Source organism: Onthophagus taurus, chromosome 5 (genome assembly GCF_036711975.1).
Source record: "Onthophagus taurus isolate NC chromosome 5, IU_Otau_3.0, whole genome shotgun sequence".
Classification (NCBI taxonomy): Eukaryota; Metazoa; Arthropoda; class Insecta; order Coleoptera; family Scarabaeidae; genus Onthophagus; species Onthophagus taurus.
Window position 1 is genome coordinate 4,934,525 of NC_091970.1, and position 17,615 is coordinate 4,952,139.

The following is a 17,615-nucleotide window of genomic DNA, read 5'->3' on the forward strand; positions in this document are numbered from 1 at the left end:
TTTTAAATGTTTTTAATTTATAACTTATTTAATTAAGATTAAGTTGTAATAATTAAATGAATTAAAATTATATTTTTAATTTAAAATTAGGTGCTAATTCAATAATTTCTATAAAAATAATGGTGGAGTTGGGTGTAAAAGTTTTGGATAAATCCCAAGATTTATTTCTTAAATTTAAACATTTTTGATCGTTTTAGGATGTGAATAGAGAGTGTTGTTGCTAAAAATCTTGATGAGACGACAGTTTGAAAATCTTGGCACCGATTTTTTTCTCCAGCCGGTTCTTTATAAATAGCCAGCTGGATAATTATGGACGGGCCACACCGGACCGCGATTTCCCGGGGCAGTCCACACCAATTTTCCAAAGTTAGTGCTCCCCGAAATGGACGAACAGTACATGCTCAGGTGGCACTATCAAGAAACGACCATTTGTCGAAGTTTCGCGCACCTGTTAGACTCCGATCTTTTAACAGACTGCTCAATTTCCGCGAAAAATAAAACTTTTCGCGCACACAAAATCGTCCTCGCAGCTTGTAGCACGTATTTCTTGGGATTATTTCAGGTAAAACACTTTAATTTAATTAATTTTGAATTAATCTCCTTTAAAAAAGGGTCTGGGAAGTGGTGATTCACCGATTGTTGTTCTTCACGATGCCAACCCCGAAGATGTTGACGCTATCTTATCTTACATTTATAAAGGACAATGTTTGGTGAAGAAAGATCAAGTATCAAGAATAATTTCTTTAGCAAAAATCTTAAAAATACAAGGTTTATGTAATGTAAAGATATCCGATGTTATGGAAAATGACTGTGATAAAGCTGATGTTAAATGTGATAAAGAAAACGGGGAAGAAAACGAGAATCAAAATCAAGGTAAAAATTAATTCAATAAGTCATTCTTATTTAATCATCGTTTTAGATCCTCCGAAAGAGTTAACGAAGAAAATTTTGAAAGATTTACCCGAAGTTTGTAAATGTTTTATTTGCGGAAAATACCTCAGCAACCAATACAATTTAAGGGTCCACATGGAGACCCACAAAGACACTTATTATTCGTGCGTTTCATGTCCCCACGTCTCAAAGAGCAGGGATGCTCTGAGAAAACACGTTTCGTATAGACACCCGGAAGAATACACAACGAGAAAGAAGAAAAAAACTTGTTAATAAATCTTTTTTGTAATAAATTTATTACTGAAAATCCCTGGAAAAAAATAATAATCAAAACACTCCCACAATTTCATCGAATTAATTGTATAATATAAAAATACATGAAAATAAATAAAAAAAAAGCTTTAAATCGTAGGAACACAGCTCATCAAAGCTCAAATTATACTGGGATTATAAATACTTTTTAAATGCAAAATAAAACTTTTAAATAAGATGGGAAATACTTAATTAAAAATAACTAAATAATAATTAAAAAGGTTCTATTATCCACATCTTCGTATTGCAATCCTGTCCAACAGAAACCAAGGTCGAATCGTCCAACCAAGACAATCGCGTTATTTGACTTTGCGCATGGGCATCTGAAATTAAAATTAACCATTTTACTACGCAACAATTCTACCATAAATTTACTCACTTTTTATTATCACGTGCTTATTCGGCTTGACAACAGACCAAATTATTATGTTCGTATCTAAACTTCCGCTAGCTACTAATAAAGAATTTGGCGACCAAGCAATCGTATTCACCCTCGCGTTATGAAATCCCCATTCTTGATTTGTGGCAAGCTAAATAAATTTAAATAAACTAATTTTAAAAAAATTTAAAAAAAAGTTAGGTTATGTTATAAATTGAAATTTGACAGCTAAAAAAATGAGGTTAAATTTTATATTTAAATTTGACAGCTAAAAAGCGAGGTTATGTTTTAATAAAATAATTTTTACCTTATATTCCGGGACACTATACAAAATAACCTTCCTATGAGCATCACAAGCCACCAAATATTTATCATCTGGGGAAAAAGAAACATCAGTTACAGCGCCTAAATGATCCAACTCAATTTTTTGGTTAAGTGATGTTCCGTTTAACTCATAAATATGAACTTTATTATCCATGCTCCCCCCAACGGCGATATCACCAACTTTAGAAACGCTTGCACTCGACGGTTCATAATTAACTTTCAACTCCCCCACTTTCTTATCATCTTGTATCACGGATATCTCATTAACGCTAGCTGCAATAATGATATTTTTTTCCTTCAAAATATCCATACCCCGCGGTTGCGACCCCAATTTAATGTCTGTTTTGGTGTAGGTATTATTCTCAATGTCAATTTGTTTAACGGAATCGTCAATTCCGCAAGTATACATTAAATTTCCGTTCGGTTTCATCCCGTTTATTTGATTTCCATGTCCCAAGCCGTTAACACGATTATTTTCGCCAGTTGAGGCGTTCCAATTTGTGACAAATCCGTCATGGGAGCCGGTAAAAATGTTTGTTCTATCTTCGGTCAATGATAAAACGGTGATCGGTTTGTTATGACCCTTCACAATCCTTAAAGGTTTTGATGAATCATTAACGTCTAAATAGTTAATAAATCCGCTCAAAGAAACGGAAAGTAAATATTGACCCTGCCAAAGACACGAAACTTGTTGATCCTCCACCGTTGCCCCCAAAACGAACTCGGACACCATTTGTCTCGTTTCAACATCCCAAAGTCTGGCGGTTTTATCCCCGCTCGATGTTAAAAGTTGCCTCCCATCGGGGCTCCAGCTCACCCCGTAAACACCACCGTTATGAGCGGGGCTCCCCACTTCCCCCACTAAATCCGATGATGTCCCATCGTAAATAAAAACTTTCCCATCGAATCCAGCCGATGCAAACAAATTTCCACTCGGCGAATAACGCACGGCTTGCACAAAACGAGAATGATCTTGTTTGGTCATTTTAAATTTAAAGGGGGGTCCTTCAAAGACCCCGATTGTGTTATCCTCGGAGCCGGTGACGATTCGAAAGGGTCGTGTTGGGCGGAAATCGCACGAATTAATCGGTTTTGATTGTCCGGAAATTTCCCCAACCGAAGTTCCAGTTTCGGACATAAAAACGTGACCGAAACGTTCTCGCCCTTCCCCAACAACAACCATCCGTTGGTTATCCGGGGACCATGCGATATCTTTAATCGGCCCCCCGATCGGGTGGAATTCATTTTTTAAAATGTGCTCTTTATTTACAGTGTCCCAAATTCGAACTTTCCCCGATTGATCCCCCGAGGCGATGTAAAAACCACTCGGGGAGTATTTCGCAACATTTACAGGGAGAGAATGTTCGGTGTATATCTCGGAAATCGCCGGGTTCTAAAGATAATAATAAGAGTAATTAAAATTTATCAATTTAGCTTATCTTACCTCGATATTTCGGATGATAACGGAATTTCCGTTGGTGTAAAGGAAGTTTTTTCCTTTTGGGTCTCCTCCCAACACCAAAGGTTGCCCCCTTTGGGTCCTTGGAAGAGTGGCATACACATTTTCTACAAGGAAAAATTAATAATCACGGTAACGCCCTTCGTTTTTAACAATTAGAACCCAAAAAAAAATGATTCACACTTACTCAAACTATAACTCGACATGATTTGGTTATGTAATTCCTTTCTATTCGAAATAAGACTGCGAGACACCGCTAAAATGCATGAATGATAATAATGATGATGTCGCGATAAATCGTTTTAGCCGAGATTAAAATAGGGTGTTGGGTTTGCCTAAAATGGAAATTGTACGGTGACCACATACACACAACTCGGAAAGAGAGAGAGTACAAGATAACACCGGCTTCGAAGGCAATTAGGGGGTCGCCGACCAATCAAAATTCGAGATTTGATTTTTAAAAAATCCGGCGCGTTTAAATTTAGGATATTTTCGAATTTCACGGGAAATTTATAGCTTTTGGCATCGATGTAAAATGAGAAAATTCATTTTAATCCGAATTAAACCAACTCTTGGTGTTTCTTTATTGAAATAACCGAATGAAATCGGTTTAAATAGAAAGTTTTTAGTGAAAGCATGACCAGGATTTTTTGCTACATCTTAACACGTTAAAAGGAGGCGAAACACCGGAAATGATCTTTAGATTACATTCATAGATAGCGGGAAAATGGTTGAAATAAGTTATTTAACCATAACACTTCCTTTATTGTTAATTATTTGTTTTGTATCATCAATTAGTTATGGTAAGGTTAGAATCTAAAAATAAATTTTTCCTAATTTTCTATTTAATATTGTAGGAAAACCTCGTCACCAATATCAGGATAAACCCGTTTATACGTATGTTAAAACATATCGAAATGCCCAATTCAAATGGGGCGTTAGCATTGGAAAACCTAGATAAAAAAAAGTGAGGTTATAAATTATCATTAACTTTAATTATTAATTGTATTATTCGTAAAATGATTAAATCTTTTAATTACGTTTAATTTGAGTTGAATAATTCGAAATAATAAAGAAATTAACTAAAATTAATTTTAAAAATATAACCTAAGTTAAGTTAAATGCTTTGTTCATAGATAGCGCTGTAACATCCTTTATTTGATGAAATAATAAATTATAATTTAATATTTAATTATTTATTATTTCTAATATTACGTAAAACTATATATAAATGCGTATTTTAAATGGGGAATTAACTAATATTAATTTTAAAAATATTAAATTAGCTTTGTAATAAATTTAATTCATAGATGGCGACTTTACCTATAATAAATTATATTAAATTAACTCACCGTAATATTTAATTATTCCAACTTCCTCTGCATTTCTCAAACACTCTTTAATCATCTTCAAAGATTTTAAATTTTTACTTTAATGAAAATAAGATTTGTATTTTTTTTGACTAAACGTCAAATTCAAACATCAATCAATTTTTAGTCCCAAAAAAAACTTTATTCTTACATAAACTATCTAATATAGTATAATACAATAAAGCCTAAAAATATGATTCTAAATGAAAACTAACTGAATGAAATACAAATTGATTTTGAAGTTAATCCTAATAAAATAAACCGATTAAAAATTAAAATTGGACTTAAACGTAACGGTCAATATGAATTTACATTTTTATTTCTTGAGGTGTTAACGATATCCATTAAGCATTTACCGAACTCTTCAATCACACGGCCTTTTATATCTTCTTCCGATTCCCCATTGGCTTCTAACGAACCAGCTACAGCAAATAAACAACTAGCCGTTGCTTCTATAACACCAATATGGTTTAATGCGTGTCTAAAACAAAAATTAATAAACACATTTTAGTATAATTTAATTTATTATTTACTTATTATTTGGAACTTTTTTTGGTCGAATTTGCAAGATATTTTCCGGTGGCATCGCAACATTATTATGTTGATTTTGAGATCTTCCAAACACCACCTCAACATTATGAGGTCTAACAGTCTTTTTATCCATGGTATCCTCAATATTCCGGCATCCAATACATTTACAATTACTCGAACACGCAATTTTCGCTTCGTAACACTCGCAATAATTTTTTAAGCACCCCGATCGTTTGCAATTACACCCTTTGGTGTGTTTTCGTATCGGCAATTCACCCAAATCTTTAGATTTCCCAATTTTTGGACGAAAAGCGTTGGGGTTTCGATCCAAACAATTTTTAATCGCCCTTTGTCTATGTTCTTCATTATCTAAATTATTGTAACAATTCATGCAGTTACACATAAAGCAGAATTCGCCGTTTGCGAAGCAATCGCAGTAAAGTTTTAAACATTGTGATTTTGTGCAGTTGCAAGGTTTCCTTGGGCGCATTCCATTCGTTTCTAAGTTGATCGTTTCGTTTTGGGGGACCACCGCATCTGAACTAATCGTTTTTGTTACTGAAGATCGAATTGGAACTGGTACTTTAGGGGTTGAGGTTCTTTGTAAATAACTCGCCGGGACCATTAAAAGCTGACCGGCCGAGTTGTTTATGATACTTTGAGATTGAACCCCGGATAACGGCTTGGTGCCTTTTGGGGTGATTACATTCGCTTTCGATGTTGACTAAAACATTAATTAACTTAAATTTATTAAAAATTATTGAAATAAGACTTACTTTAACCTCCGATAAAACAATGTTTCCACTCTCCGAGTTATTAGCTAAAGCAACAACTTTGTTTCCGACCGTAACTGTTTGGGAGGTTTTCGTTGTTGTACTTGTTGTTGTGTTAGTCCCGGAATCGGATTGGGTTGTTACAAATTTAATGTATTGGACCTAAAAATAAATAATAAAATAAAATTAGTTTATTAAAAAGGAGGTTAGATTTTATCACAATAAGCTTCATAATTAATTGAACTTTTATTCTAAAAACGATTAAATCTTTTAATTACGCTTAATTTGACTTGATTAATTAAAATAATACAAAAAAATAAATTTAAAAGTACTTATTTTGTTAAATAGTTCGTTCACAGATGGCGCTCATAATTTTTAAATTAATATTAATAACGAAATAAAATAATTTAATATTTAATAATACCATCTTTTTCTATATCGTATATATTTTTTAATAATTAATAACGATTTAAAATCAATTAGTTAATGTAAAATTTGAATTTAAAAAAAAATTATTTTCTTTTATATACAAAAACCTTTTTTTCTTCATGGACATAATAAACCCGTTTACATGTGCATAAATAAATATAGAAATGGTCATTTTATTAAATGGGGACATAAAAATAAATTAATAAGATTAATCTAAAAAAAAATTATAGATATCTCGATTTTTTTCGGAATCAAAACAAAAACCTAAACAAACAACTGTCAAATAATGACAGTATAATAAAACATTTAGGAAAAACCCATCAAAATTTTCGTTAAATCGGGACCATCGCGATCACAGATATTCAGCAAAAATCCAAAAAGGATCACCCAAGAAAGAATAACCAACCATACGTACCCCCTTTCCTGGAATATTAATTTGGTGGATTTGTCCTGCGGATATGGGCTGGTTTCCGCCGACTTGAATCAACTGATTTGGAGCGATCAGCGTCGGACTGCTCGTCGATTTCAGTAAAATACGTTGAGGCTGTTTTACCACTGTGTTTACTTGAGCTGAAGGTGCAGGAAGTATCTTCGCTGGAGTACGGACCTAAACGAAAACCAACAAAATGTATGATCCGTTTTATTTATTTATCTTTAATTTAATTTTAATTTTTATACCAATCTCAACCCTTTTTGTTGTGGCTTATTCAACAAAATGGCATGTTTAGTCGTAGCTCCAGCCGTTTGCGGCACCAACTTGGTGTTCGGCAACAACCCCATTTGTTGAGCTTGAGCCAACGTAATCGTTTTAGTCGGTGTTGAAATCGACGTAGAGACTTGTGTCACAACTTTAGGTTGCACATCACTTTTTTGAACCACCACGATTTGTTTATTATCTAAAAAAAGAATCATAACACATTTTTTAGTTAAACGATTTAATTTTTATAATCACCGTAAGTTTTTAATTGCCCCGGTTTTGATACGGGTTGTAACTTTTTCATCACTACTTGTTTGGGGGTTGTACTCCCTTGAGTCACCGATTTTATAGTCGGCTTTATAGCAAGTGGCTTTCCTAGTTGAACATTTGATAAATTTATCGTTTGAGGGGATAAAATTTTAAATTGTTGTCCATTTCCTAAAAAAATAATACACATTAATTAAGTTTAATTTAATATTTCAAATTAAAATTTAAAATTTTTTTGACATAACCTCAAAATGTCAAAAAAAAATTTCAAATAAAATCCCAATAAATATTAACTTTTAACCCAAAATAATCAGCAAATACAAGTTTATTATATATTTTATATCATATTTATATTATATTTAAGTAAATTTATTAAAATTAACACCAATTATAAATTTTTAGGTTATGTTATATTGAAATATTTTAAATCCATTTTCATTCAAACGCATTTATTTCATCAAAATAAATCTCACCTTGTACTAATAAAAGTTGTTGTCCCGCCACGGGTTTAATAGCGTAGGGCATTTTAGTAGGTTTTGGAGCGATGCTTAAAGGCCGTAAAGGAGGAACCGATTTGGGTTTAACATCGGGGAGGATTTCCTCCGCGTTGTCAGGCTCCATTTCAATCTCAATTTCTTGCGCGCCCAAATCAGTTTGAACGAGTTCTTCTTCTTCGGCTTCTTCAATATGCACCATAGACATTTCCTCCTCGGAAGCTATACACACATCTTTTAAATATATAAGTCGTATCTAACCGTTATATAAAGTCTCACCTTGATTATCTATATCAGAGGAAATGTTAAGGTTTTGAGAGAGTTCTGCGAATTGTTCTAATTCGGAGGAACTTAAGGATGTTAGATTTGTTTCTTGTAGCGAAGCGTTCTCCATCCTTTTGATTGATTTTGCGGTAATTAACACTTTTTTATATACACACCATGTATAAAAAGCGAGTAAGCGAGAAAACTATTTGAATTAGTATATATTAAAGTTTTACAATCATTTGACGTTTGAGGTTATGTAGCGCGTCACTTTTTAGCTCAATGGTTAAAAAATTATTACCAACATAAATGGATTGAAATATAAAATTAATTTCTTTTTTATTTTGTATTAATTTTTACAAATAAATAAATTAAATTATTAATTTTAAATACATTAATTAATTTATTTTGTTATAATTTAAAATGAAAAAGAAATTTCTTGACACTGACACTAAATTTAGGTTGGTATTTACATATTTTATAAATAAATTTTATTTAAATTACTTTTATTTTAATTTGAGTTATAACAATTAAAGTTAAATGCCACGAATTTTAGTTAAAAATTTTTTTTTTGGAAAATTTGATTTATAAATAAATAAAAGAAAATCAAATGTGTCAAAATGAAAAATTTTGACAGTCGTTGACAGTAAGAATTGTAAACCGACCTGAAAAATATGGCTCCATTAAATTATTGTTGCAGTTGAATATCCACCGAAACAAAGAATAGGAGAGGATTAATACGTTATAGTTGTTATTATTGTATGGGATAAATAATAAATGGGCTTAGCTACGATCTTATGGAATATGCTGGATGAAACCGGCGGTCGACGGCGCCGCAATGAGACGGAAGCGGACGCCGAAGCACCACAAGAAGAAACCGTCTTCGGCGAAGAACCGGATTTGCATCAAGAAATCCCAGGGACGACGCCCCGGTTTGCAGCCACGCAAATTTTGAATTCGGAACCGAAAACCGAAGTGCGCATGATCGAGTACAACAGGAGATGCGGACGCGGAAAAGGTTCATATAAAAACTGTTAAATTAAATATTAATAGTTTTTATTTTTAGGCAAAGATGATAAGGGTAAAGATGAGAAAGGACTCTTTCACTTCATGAAATGCGAGGATTGTTGTATTGACCCAGAAACAGGAGCGCACAATTTGGTAAAGATTCCGCCTTAAAGTTATACAACCAAACACTCACGATGAACATTTTTAACGTTGCATTTTTGAAGAGTTTTAAAGTTTTTTTTTGTAAACTATTACAAAATTCGATGTTATTTTAATTAATTATTTCAAGAATCATCACAGGAAATGATTTCAATCATTAGAATGAAGTTAGATGTTAATGTTTTGGGTGGGGATTGAGTTAGAGGGGATAGGTTTTAGGATCAATTTGGCAACACCGCACGGGAGGGTTCAGGTCATAAGGTCCCTTACCAAGTGACGTTGTTCGCGATATCAGCAATTTTATTCGAATATTAATTAAAAAAAAATTGTACGTGAGTTCATTTATAGAACCGTCTTATTAAATCATTAAAAACTCCCCAATTTTAATTCATACACAGTAAGTATTTTAACATTAATTAGAGATTTTAACCCTTTTCGCCGGCCTAATTAGCATAAAACGCATTTTTTGATTCAAGTTCCTTTATCACTTATTTTCAATAAATAAGCTTTTTTGATTTTGCCGGTGTCGCTTTGGGTTATGTAAGAAGGGTTAAATCGATATTTTCTGGGTAAAGTGTTGAAATAAACGCGTGGATCGATAAAAACGGGTGGTATTTCCCCTATTTCTCATGAATCGGTTTTAATTTTAATTAGATAGAATATTGGCCGGCGAAATAGGAATTAAGCCCGATTTGTGAAGATAACGGTGAAATTCCGCCATTTTCCACGTTTTAATAGGTGCGCAATGGAGAAATGTTGCCAAGATTAAGTTAAAATTGAAACGGTCTACGTCACGTGACTGCGACTCGCCTTTTTACATCTTGTTTTAGCTTAAAAATAATGTTCTATCTACGGTTTGAGACTATTAATAGTTTTGAATAATCTATGGGAGGGATTCTTTAGATTTTGTGCCTTAATTAACTAAAATACAAGTATATTCCAGTTAATGTAATGACGTAACAATTATTAACCTTTACACTTAGCTACTTTCTATCATAAAAATATCATAAAATTATTTATTTAGATAATGGCTCCACCAGCTTATGGCGATCTTGGGAAAAATGCCGGCGATATTTTTAATAAAGGCTATCATTTTGGATTGATTAAGTTGGATTGTAAAACAAAAACCGGTTCAGGGGTGGAATTTAACACCGGCGGTAGCTCCAATCAAGAAACTGGAAAGGTTTTCGGTTCGCTCGAGACCAAGTACAATCTGAAAGAACATGGAATGACGTTTTCTGAAAAATGGAATACGGATAACACGCTCGGCACTGAAATTTCAGTTCAGGATAAGCTCGTCAAAGGGCTTAAACTCACTGCCAATTGCACCTTTGCCCCTCAAACAGGGTAAATATTTTATTGTTAACCCAAAAAAAAATTGTGTAATAAGGCGGATTAATTAATTAGAACTAAAAAACCTTATCTTATCATTCAAAAACAATTTTTTTGTTGTAAATTAAACCTTCAGAGTTAATTTTAAATCTTACATTGTAATTTTCGGTTTTAGAAACAAATCTGGTACTCTTTCGACCGCCTATAATAACGATTACACTGCTATAAATGCAAATGTTGATCTTGACCAAGCTAAGGGTCCTATTATCCAAGGTTCAGCTGTTATCGGTTATCAAGGTTGGCTGGCTGGTTATCAAGCGGCTTTTGATGCTGAAAATAAGAAGTTAACGAAAAATAACTTCGCCCTTGGGTTCTCAACTGGCGATTTCATCCTTCACACCAATGTGTAAGTTGATTTTATGAATATTAGTTATTAAAAAGAATTTTGAGGTTATGTTTCAAAACGTCAAAAAAAAGAATGTTTTTTATTTTGATCAAAAAATTATGAAATCAATGAAATAATTTATTATTTTACCTTAAAATTCACGTAATTTTTTGTTTATTTACCAATTTAAATATAAAATTGATTAAATTGGTTAATATGTCATTGTTGTTATATAACGCCATCTAGTGTTACATTTAAAATGATATTAATTTTTTACGAATAATTAAAACTTACATTCAAATTCATTTATTTTTTTACGAATAATAATTAATATTATTTTTAAATTACTCACTTTTTATTTATCAATTCATTAATTAAAATAAAACTAAAACTAGAAAAGCCTTGAAAAGACTTTCAAACTTCAAAGATTCTAGTTTTAGTTTTATTTTTAACAGCAATTATGAAGCTAAATTAATTTAATTGAGATAAATTCATAATTCACAAATTAAAATTTGATATAAATAAATGTCATTGTTATTATGTGGCGCCATCTATTAGCGCATTCAAAAATTATATTAATTTTTATTAAATTTAACATTTTTTAATTTATTTAATTTTTAACTAACAATAATAATTAAAACGATATTATTATTTAAATTCATCAAATCTATATTATAATTAATTAAATTGGAAATCATCAATTTATGAAAAAATGTATAAATGTCATTGTTATATGTCGCGTTATCTATTAACATATTTAAAAGAATATATGTCAATTTTAATTGTCAAATTTTCTAACCTAAACATGATAATTTTTTAATGAAGTAATCTATGAAATTAATGAATTTTAAATCAAATTTAATGATTTTTGACGTTTATTTTGAGTGATTTTATTATTTTAAATGGAATAGTTTAAAATTTAGATATCCTTTTTGGTATTAACCCCCCCAATCCTTTCCCATGATATTAAAACCATACATTGATAATAGCGATTTAAGCGATGACGGTCGGGAATTTGGTGGTTCCATTTACCAGAGGGTGTCCCCCCGGCTTGAGACTGGTATTCAGTTAGCGTGGTCTTCTGGAAGTAATGACACCAAGTTTGGAATTGGTGCGAAGTACGATTTGGACAGAGATGCCGCTATTCGCGCTAAAGTAGACAACACCAGTCAAATTGGTTTGGGCTATCAACAACGTTTAAGAGATGGTAAATTTTTGTTTCAATTTAAATTTGATTTATTTATTTGGTTTATGTTTTAGGTATCACATTGACTCTATCGGCTTTGATTGATGGGAAGAACTTTAACGGTGGTGGCCACAAGATCGGTCTCGCCCTTGAACTTGAAGCCTAAGCGAATAAAAAGGAAAATATGGCAGATAAACCTGTATCTTCATCCTGCTATTCTGTAGATATTTTTACTGTTCTCTCAGACATTTTAGGTAACAAATATAACATGTACTGGTTTAATCATTTTTTATTTCCGATGATGGGCGGCGGCCGGGCGCCCAGAAGAAACGTTTCACTTTTTGTCTTTATTTTTAGCAGTGAAATTGTATTGTAGCGTACTTTATTATGTAATATGCTATGTATTCGGGGCTTTTCGACCGCGCTCTATTTTTTTCCTTTTTTTCTTGTTTACAAAATCTGAAAAATTATTAATTAAAACTATGGTTGTATGGAAGCTTTTCAGTATAAACTGTTTAAAAGTATTATGTTTAAAAAATACACAGAATGTAACTAAAAAATGTTATTTATTTCATTACCTTTCTACAAAAAATGTTTTTAACCTTTTCTTTTGACAGATTAACCTTTATTAATTCAAGTCGAATTTAAATTAAAAAGTAAGTAAAACTAGAAAACAAAGTTTCTAGTTTTATTTCTTACAATCGATACTAAATTAATTTAATTAAATAAAGATTCATTAAAGTAAATTTGTTATTAAATGTAATTGTTACAAAAAAAATTTTTTAACCTCACTTTTTTGTTGACATTAAAAAATTCAATATTCAATTTCAATGTTACCAACTTACATTAACTTTATTATTATAGCACAATTATTTTATCTTTTTTAACCTAATTTTATTTGACAGATTAATTAAACCTTATTAATTCAAGACAAATTTAAATTAAAAAGTAATTAAATAATCATTTTTAATTAATCGTGAATAGAAATAAAACAAACTAGAAGCTTGTGGGGTTAAGCCGTGCATCTTGACGCATGGCTTAACCGCAAAGTTTCTAATTTTAGTTTTATTTCTTACAACCGATACTAAATTAATTAAAGTAAATTTGTTATTAAATATATTTGTTATAAAAAAATTTTTAACCTTATTTTTTTGTTGACGGATTAAAAAATCAAATTTCAATGTTACCAAATTACATTAACTTTATTATTAGCACAATTATTTTATCTAATTATTTGCTTATAAAATATTTAAAAAAATTCAGAGTTAAATTGACATAGTTCTTAAAATTAAACATGACAAAGTGTAGCATCGATTTGTTGTAAAGAAGGTATCATCATTTTAAGTTTCCTTCGATATGCTGGATCAGAGGCCACTGGATTTCTTTCCAAATAAATGGTGCCCAATTTAGGGAGCGTCCCCAACTTTTGTATCGAAACCCAATCAGAAATATCATTATCATTCAACTAAAATTTAAAATAAAAATAGTAAAAACCTAAATTAATTAAATAATTAATTTACCCAAAGTTCCTCCATAAGATCAAGATGAAAAATATTATCAATAACCTTAATTTTATTTTTAGCTAAATCCAATGTATTCAACTCCTTGTTATCATCTAATTTCTCAATAACTGTAATTCCATTTTCTGAGACATACAACTGATCCAATTTAGTTAACTTTTCTAAATTCTCCAACATGGTAATTCGATTACTTTGCAGGCTTAAACATGTTAAATTCACCAATTTATCTAAATTTTCAATTTTAACAATTTTATTTTTCCCAAGATATAATTGCTCAACTGCTGTTAACGAATCCAAATTCTCTATAACTCGTATTTTATTATCTCCTAATTCCAGAAGTTGCAAATTATTTAATTCCCCCAAATTCTCAATTTTTGAGATTTTATTTGATGATAAAAACAATTTAGATAATTTTTTTAACGTACTCAATCCCTCAATCTGTTTGATTCGGTTAAAAGATAAATCTAATATCCTAAAAAGATAAAATAATTAATAATTGATAAACGTGTTGAATTAAATTTACTCTAAATTAATTAAGGTTTCCAAATTCTCGATTTTCGTTATTTGGTTATCGTACAGCTCCAATTCGGTTAAAGTAACCAACATATCGATATTTTCGATTTTTTTAATTAAATTCCATCGCAAATAAAGACGTTCTATGCATCGTAACGGCTCCAAATTTTGTAATTTTCCAATTCGGCCATGATTTAAATCTAGCTCAGTGGTGTCCGGGTCGATTACTATAATATCATTGACGGTTAAATCATCGGTTTTCTCTGAAAAAATAAAATGATTCATTAAGATTTAATGATGTAGAGGTGAAAGTTTACCTTCTCCATCGGAAATTGCCTCCTCCACTGTTTCCATAGCTGAAATACATAAATATGAGTAAACATTTTGGTGGAAATATATTAGATAATAAAATTAAGTGGAGTTTTTATACCTGGTTTGATTTCTTCTGAGGTAGCCATTGAAATAACACAATTTTATGCGGCAAATAAAGAATGCCTCATTTGACGCAACCTGTCAAAATCATTTGACATTTGAGGGGTACCAAATTAAAAAAAATAATTTAACGAATTTTTTTTTTATATTATTGGGATAACTTAGTTCTAATAAAATCCATATTATTTTTATATATAATTAATTAATTTGGTAATTATCAATTTGTGAAAAAATTTGGTTTATATAAATGTTATTGTTACTATGTGGCGCCATCTATTAACAAACAAAATAAAATTAATTAATTTCTCATTAAATGTTTAAAAAATTGCTAGATTAATTTAAAACGTTATTGCTTTTTAAATACATTCAATTTTTATTTTAATAATAATGAACTAATTTAATAATGATCAATTTGAAAACAAATTGATTTAAATAAATGTCATCGTTACTATGGGGCGCCATCTATTAGCATATTAATTTTTTAAGAAATTTATTTTAAATTTAATTAACTAATATTATTGTAGTTAACGTACTGTTAATGAAATCATAATTTCTTCCTAATCAATAAATTAATTAATTTAATTTCAAATTATTCAAAAACATAACCTAATTCATTTAATCCATCTCTTTTTATTAGTACTAAACACCGTTATTTCCATCTCTTTTTAATTCAATAAAAAATTCATAGATAGCGTCATCGTTGGCATCCAAAACGAAAGTGCCGCCATTTTAGAAGGCCGTGGCGTTATTTGGTCACGCTTTTTTGTCCACGAGAACGCTAAGTTTTTAATCAAAACCTCGTTAAATACGCGTTTTTAACCGAAAGTAAACCAATTGTAACCTGTTCACTTAGAATTCGGAGTGCGCGCCCGAAAAATGAGTTACGGAAGACCCCCGCCGCGGATTGACGGCATGGTATCGCTAAAAGTGGATAATTTAACTTATAGAACGACCCCGGAGGATTTAAGACGTGTTTTTGAACGCTGTGGGGAAGTTGGGGATATCTATATACCCAGGGATCGATTTACGAGGGAAAGTCGCGGGTTTGCTTTTGTCAGGTAAAAAAATTAAAAACATAACCTCACTTTTTTTTTTTTTGTTAATGATTTTTGTGTTAGATTTTATGATAAACGCGATGCTGAAGATGCATTGGACGCTATGGATGGGCGTATGTTGGATGGAAGGGAGTTGAGGGTTCAAATGGCTCGATACGGGAGACCCACTTCGCCACATCGAAGGTATAGCCGATCTAATCGAAGGAGGTAAAATCATTTAATTGACTTAATTTATTAATTAATAAGATATATTTGCGTAGATCTCGTTCGCGTTCAAGGAGACGTAGCCGATCTCGTTCATATCGCAGAAGATCGCCGAGTCGGAGTCGTTCCCGATCTGATAGTAAAAGCTCGAGGGGTCGATCCAGGTCAAGGTCTAAATCTGAGAAGAGATCTGACAGCAAGTCACGATCTAGATCAAAATCGTAGGTTAAAATAAATTTTTTTAAAGTGATTTCATTAAAAATAAATTAATTTAATTTCTTTTTATAGCTAAAATAGGTGCAGTCCATTTTTTCGAGGGTCTACCCACGGTTTATCAATCAATAAAATCGCTAAGGTATTTACATTCTGTAGTTATATGATCATAGACTGCACAGACCCACATTTTACAAAAAATCGACTTAACGATCCATTACCGTTAATCTAATTAAAAACAAAAAAAAAGAAAAAAAAATTAAAGAAAGAGAAAAAATTAATAATAATATTTAAGTATTGAGCGATTTGTTTGGCTCTTGAGCATTTTAAGCTGTGTCAAAGCGTTTACGTGTAAGCTAGTTACAAAACTTTTTTTCTTTCTCTTTTATTGAAGTGTGTAATTTTGTTTCAATTAAAAAACCGATTAAATGTAAAAGAACCATAAATGGTGTCTCAATAACTTTTAGTTTGTTTTTTTTTCGTCATCATGTATTAATTTTAAACCTTTAACGTATTATGAAGTAAAGTGAGGTTAAGTTGTCAAATTTACAACAGAAAGTGAGGTTAATTTGTGAAAATTTAATTGCGTTAAGGGTTTAAGTGTAGTTTAAGAATTATTTGAGATAAATACCATTTCTAATTTGATTATTTGTAACTTTTAATTTCATTTGGTGGTAATTATCTCTTGTTTATAATAAAATAGTTGTTAAAAAAAACTCAAATAGTTTTAAAACGATCGATCATCAACTAACGATTTTTGTGTGAACAGGCGCAGTGCCTGGGTTGGCGTTGCGGTGCGCTGAGCGAGAGCAAGCAGTCTCGAGTAGCTGTGACGTGTGTAGCTGCCGTTGTTGCGGTGCTGTTTGCGGGTCGCAGAGAGTAAGGCCGGTTGGTAGAGAGAGAGCGGTTTTTGGTGCAGTTTGCGGTTCAGCTGCGGCATGATCCGGGTGGTTTCGATCGGCTTAAAGGCCCCGTTTGTCTCTCTTATATCGAGGGATGATAATCGGAGCTTCCGATTAAATCATTTCTTCCGGTACTCTTGTTAATTTTATGGATTTTATCGAGGGCTCCTTTTAACCCTACCCACCCAGCCCGCACCCCTGTGACTAATTTGTGTTAATTTCAGGTTTCCTTTAACAGGTAGGTATCTGCGGTTAAATTAAAAATCTTTTCAATCGGTTTTAATTAATTGTATTGCAGGCGATTTAGGTATATATTAAATAATAAAGGAAGTTTTATTTATAAATTAAATTAGTTTTATTCCTTATTTAACCCCTAATTTATCACTTATACCCAAGGTCTATAGAACATAAGGTTACCCAATACCGATTCTCCTCCTCTGAGAGGCAAGGTGGGTCAGTGACGTAGCTGGTTCTATGAACAACACAACGCCAACAAGGACAACACGATGCGAGGTT

General features: G+C 31.5%; 6 protein-coding genes and 1 long non-coding RNA gene across 15 annotated transcripts; 4 read left to right on the plus strand and 3 right to left on the minus strand.

The window, feature by feature from the left end:
* Nucleotides 1–2: 2 nt before the first annotated feature.
* On the plus strand, nt 3–1,198 carry LOC111426305 (longitudinals lacking protein-like). Its single transcript, XM_023060789.2, has 3 exons — nt 3–562; nt 612–873; nt 920–1,198. Exons 1-3 carry the CDS (start codon nt 383–385, stop codon nt 1,162–1,164), a joined length of 687 nt encoding a protein of 228 aa, XP_022916557.1. The 5' UTR covers nt 3–382; the 3' UTR covers nt 1,165–1,198.
* LOC111426245 (actin-interacting protein 1 flr) lies at nt 1,169–3,790 on the minus strand. Its single transcript, XM_023060688.2, has 5 exons — nt 3,553–3,790; nt 3,351–3,472; nt 1,890–3,299; nt 1,583–1,733; nt 1,169–1,526 (listed from the first exon to the last, which is right to left on the minus strand). Exons 1-5 carry the CDS (start codon nt 3,569–3,571, stop codon nt 1,417–1,419), a joined length of 1,812 nt encoding a protein of 603 aa, XP_022916456.2. The 5' UTR covers nt 3,572–3,790; the 3' UTR covers nt 1,169–1,416.
* Nucleotides 3,757–4,712, plus strand: LOC111426336 (uncharacterized). The gene is made up of 2 exons (XR_002707812.2): nt 3,757–4,168; nt 4,223–4,712. It is a non-coding gene; the product is annotated as an uncharacterized lncRNA (long non-coding RNA).
* A 139-nt stretch (nt 4,713–4,851) lies between these two features.
* LOC111426241 (protein lin-54 homolog) lies at nt 4,852–8,483 on the minus strand. 2 transcript variants are annotated; one of them, XM_023060679.2, is made up of 8 exons: nt 8,206–8,483; nt 7,906–8,160; nt 7,421–7,603; nt 7,147–7,364; nt 6,884–7,075; nt 6,043–6,201; nt 5,269–5,990; nt 4,852–5,216 (listed from the first exon to the last, which is right to left on the minus strand). In XM_023060679.2, the coding sequence occupies exons 1-8, from the start codon at nt 8,318–8,320 to the stop codon at nt 5,033–5,035; spliced, it is 2,028 nt and encodes a 675-aa protein (XP_022916447.1). In that variant the 5' UTR covers nt 8,321–8,483; the 3' UTR covers nt 4,852–5,032. The 2 variants fall into 2 exon arrangements, with proteins under 2 accessions (XP_022916447.1, XP_022916448.1); XM_023060680.2 differs by having other exon boundaries at nt 7,906–8,148; nt 8,206–8,482.
* On the plus strand, nt 7,005–12,542 carry LOC111426274 (voltage-dependent anion-selective channel-like). Of its 5 annotated transcripts, none has more exons than XM_071195981.1 (7): nt 7,005–7,096; nt 8,891–9,208; nt 9,257–9,351; nt 10,382–10,704; nt 10,865–11,095; nt 12,064–12,281; nt 12,335–12,542. In XM_071195981.1, the coding sequence occupies exons 2-7, from the start codon at nt 8,968–8,970 to the stop codon at nt 12,424–12,426; spliced, it is 1,200 nt and encodes a 399-aa protein (XP_071052082.1). In that variant the 5' UTR covers nt 7,005–7,096; nt 8,891–8,967; the 3' UTR covers nt 12,427–12,542. The 5 variants fall into 5 exon arrangements, with proteins under 5 accessions (XP_071052082.1, XP_022916508.1, XP_071052083.1 ...); XM_023060740.2 differs by having other exon boundaries at nt 12,073–12,281; XM_071195982.1 differs by lacking the exons at nt 7,005–7,096; nt 8,891–9,208; nt 9,257–9,351 and adding an exon at nt 9,461–9,754.
* Nucleotides 12,543–13,443: 901 nt separating this feature from the next.
* Nucleotides 13,444–14,834, minus strand: LOC111426286 (protein phosphatase 1 regulatory subunit sds22). The gene is made up of 5 exons (XM_023060761.2): nt 14,724–14,834; nt 14,611–14,649; nt 14,304–14,556; nt 13,781–14,252; nt 13,444–13,725 (listed from the first exon to the last, which is right to left on the minus strand). Exons 1-5 carry the CDS (start codon nt 14,749–14,751, stop codon nt 13,549–13,551), a joined length of 969 nt encoding a protein of 322 aa, XP_022916529.1. The 5' UTR covers nt 14,752–14,834; the 3' UTR covers nt 13,444–13,548.
* Nucleotides 14,835–15,422: 588 nt separating this feature from the next.
* On the plus strand, nt 15,423–17,233 carry LOC111426314 (SR family splicing factor SC35). Of its 4 annotated transcripts, none has more exons than XR_002707804.2 (5): nt 15,423–15,783; nt 15,844–15,987; nt 16,041–16,205; nt 16,273–16,339; nt 16,967–17,233. XR_002707804.2 is itself a non-coding variant. In XM_023060802.2 (4 exons), the coding sequence occupies exons 1-4, from the start codon at nt 15,602–15,604 to the stop codon at nt 16,274–16,276; spliced, it is 495 nt and encodes a 164-aa protein (XP_022916570.1). In that variant the 5' UTR covers nt 15,423–15,601; the 3' UTR covers nt 16,277–16,437. The 4 variants fall into 4 exon arrangements, 2 of the variants coding, with proteins under 2 accessions (XP_022916570.1, XP_022916571.1); XR_002707805.2 differs by having other exon boundaries at nt 16,041–16,209; nt 16,967–17,057; XM_023060802.2 differs by lacking the exon at nt 16,967–17,233 and having other exon boundaries at nt 16,273–16,437.
* Nucleotides 17,234–17,615: the final 382 nt, after the last annotated feature.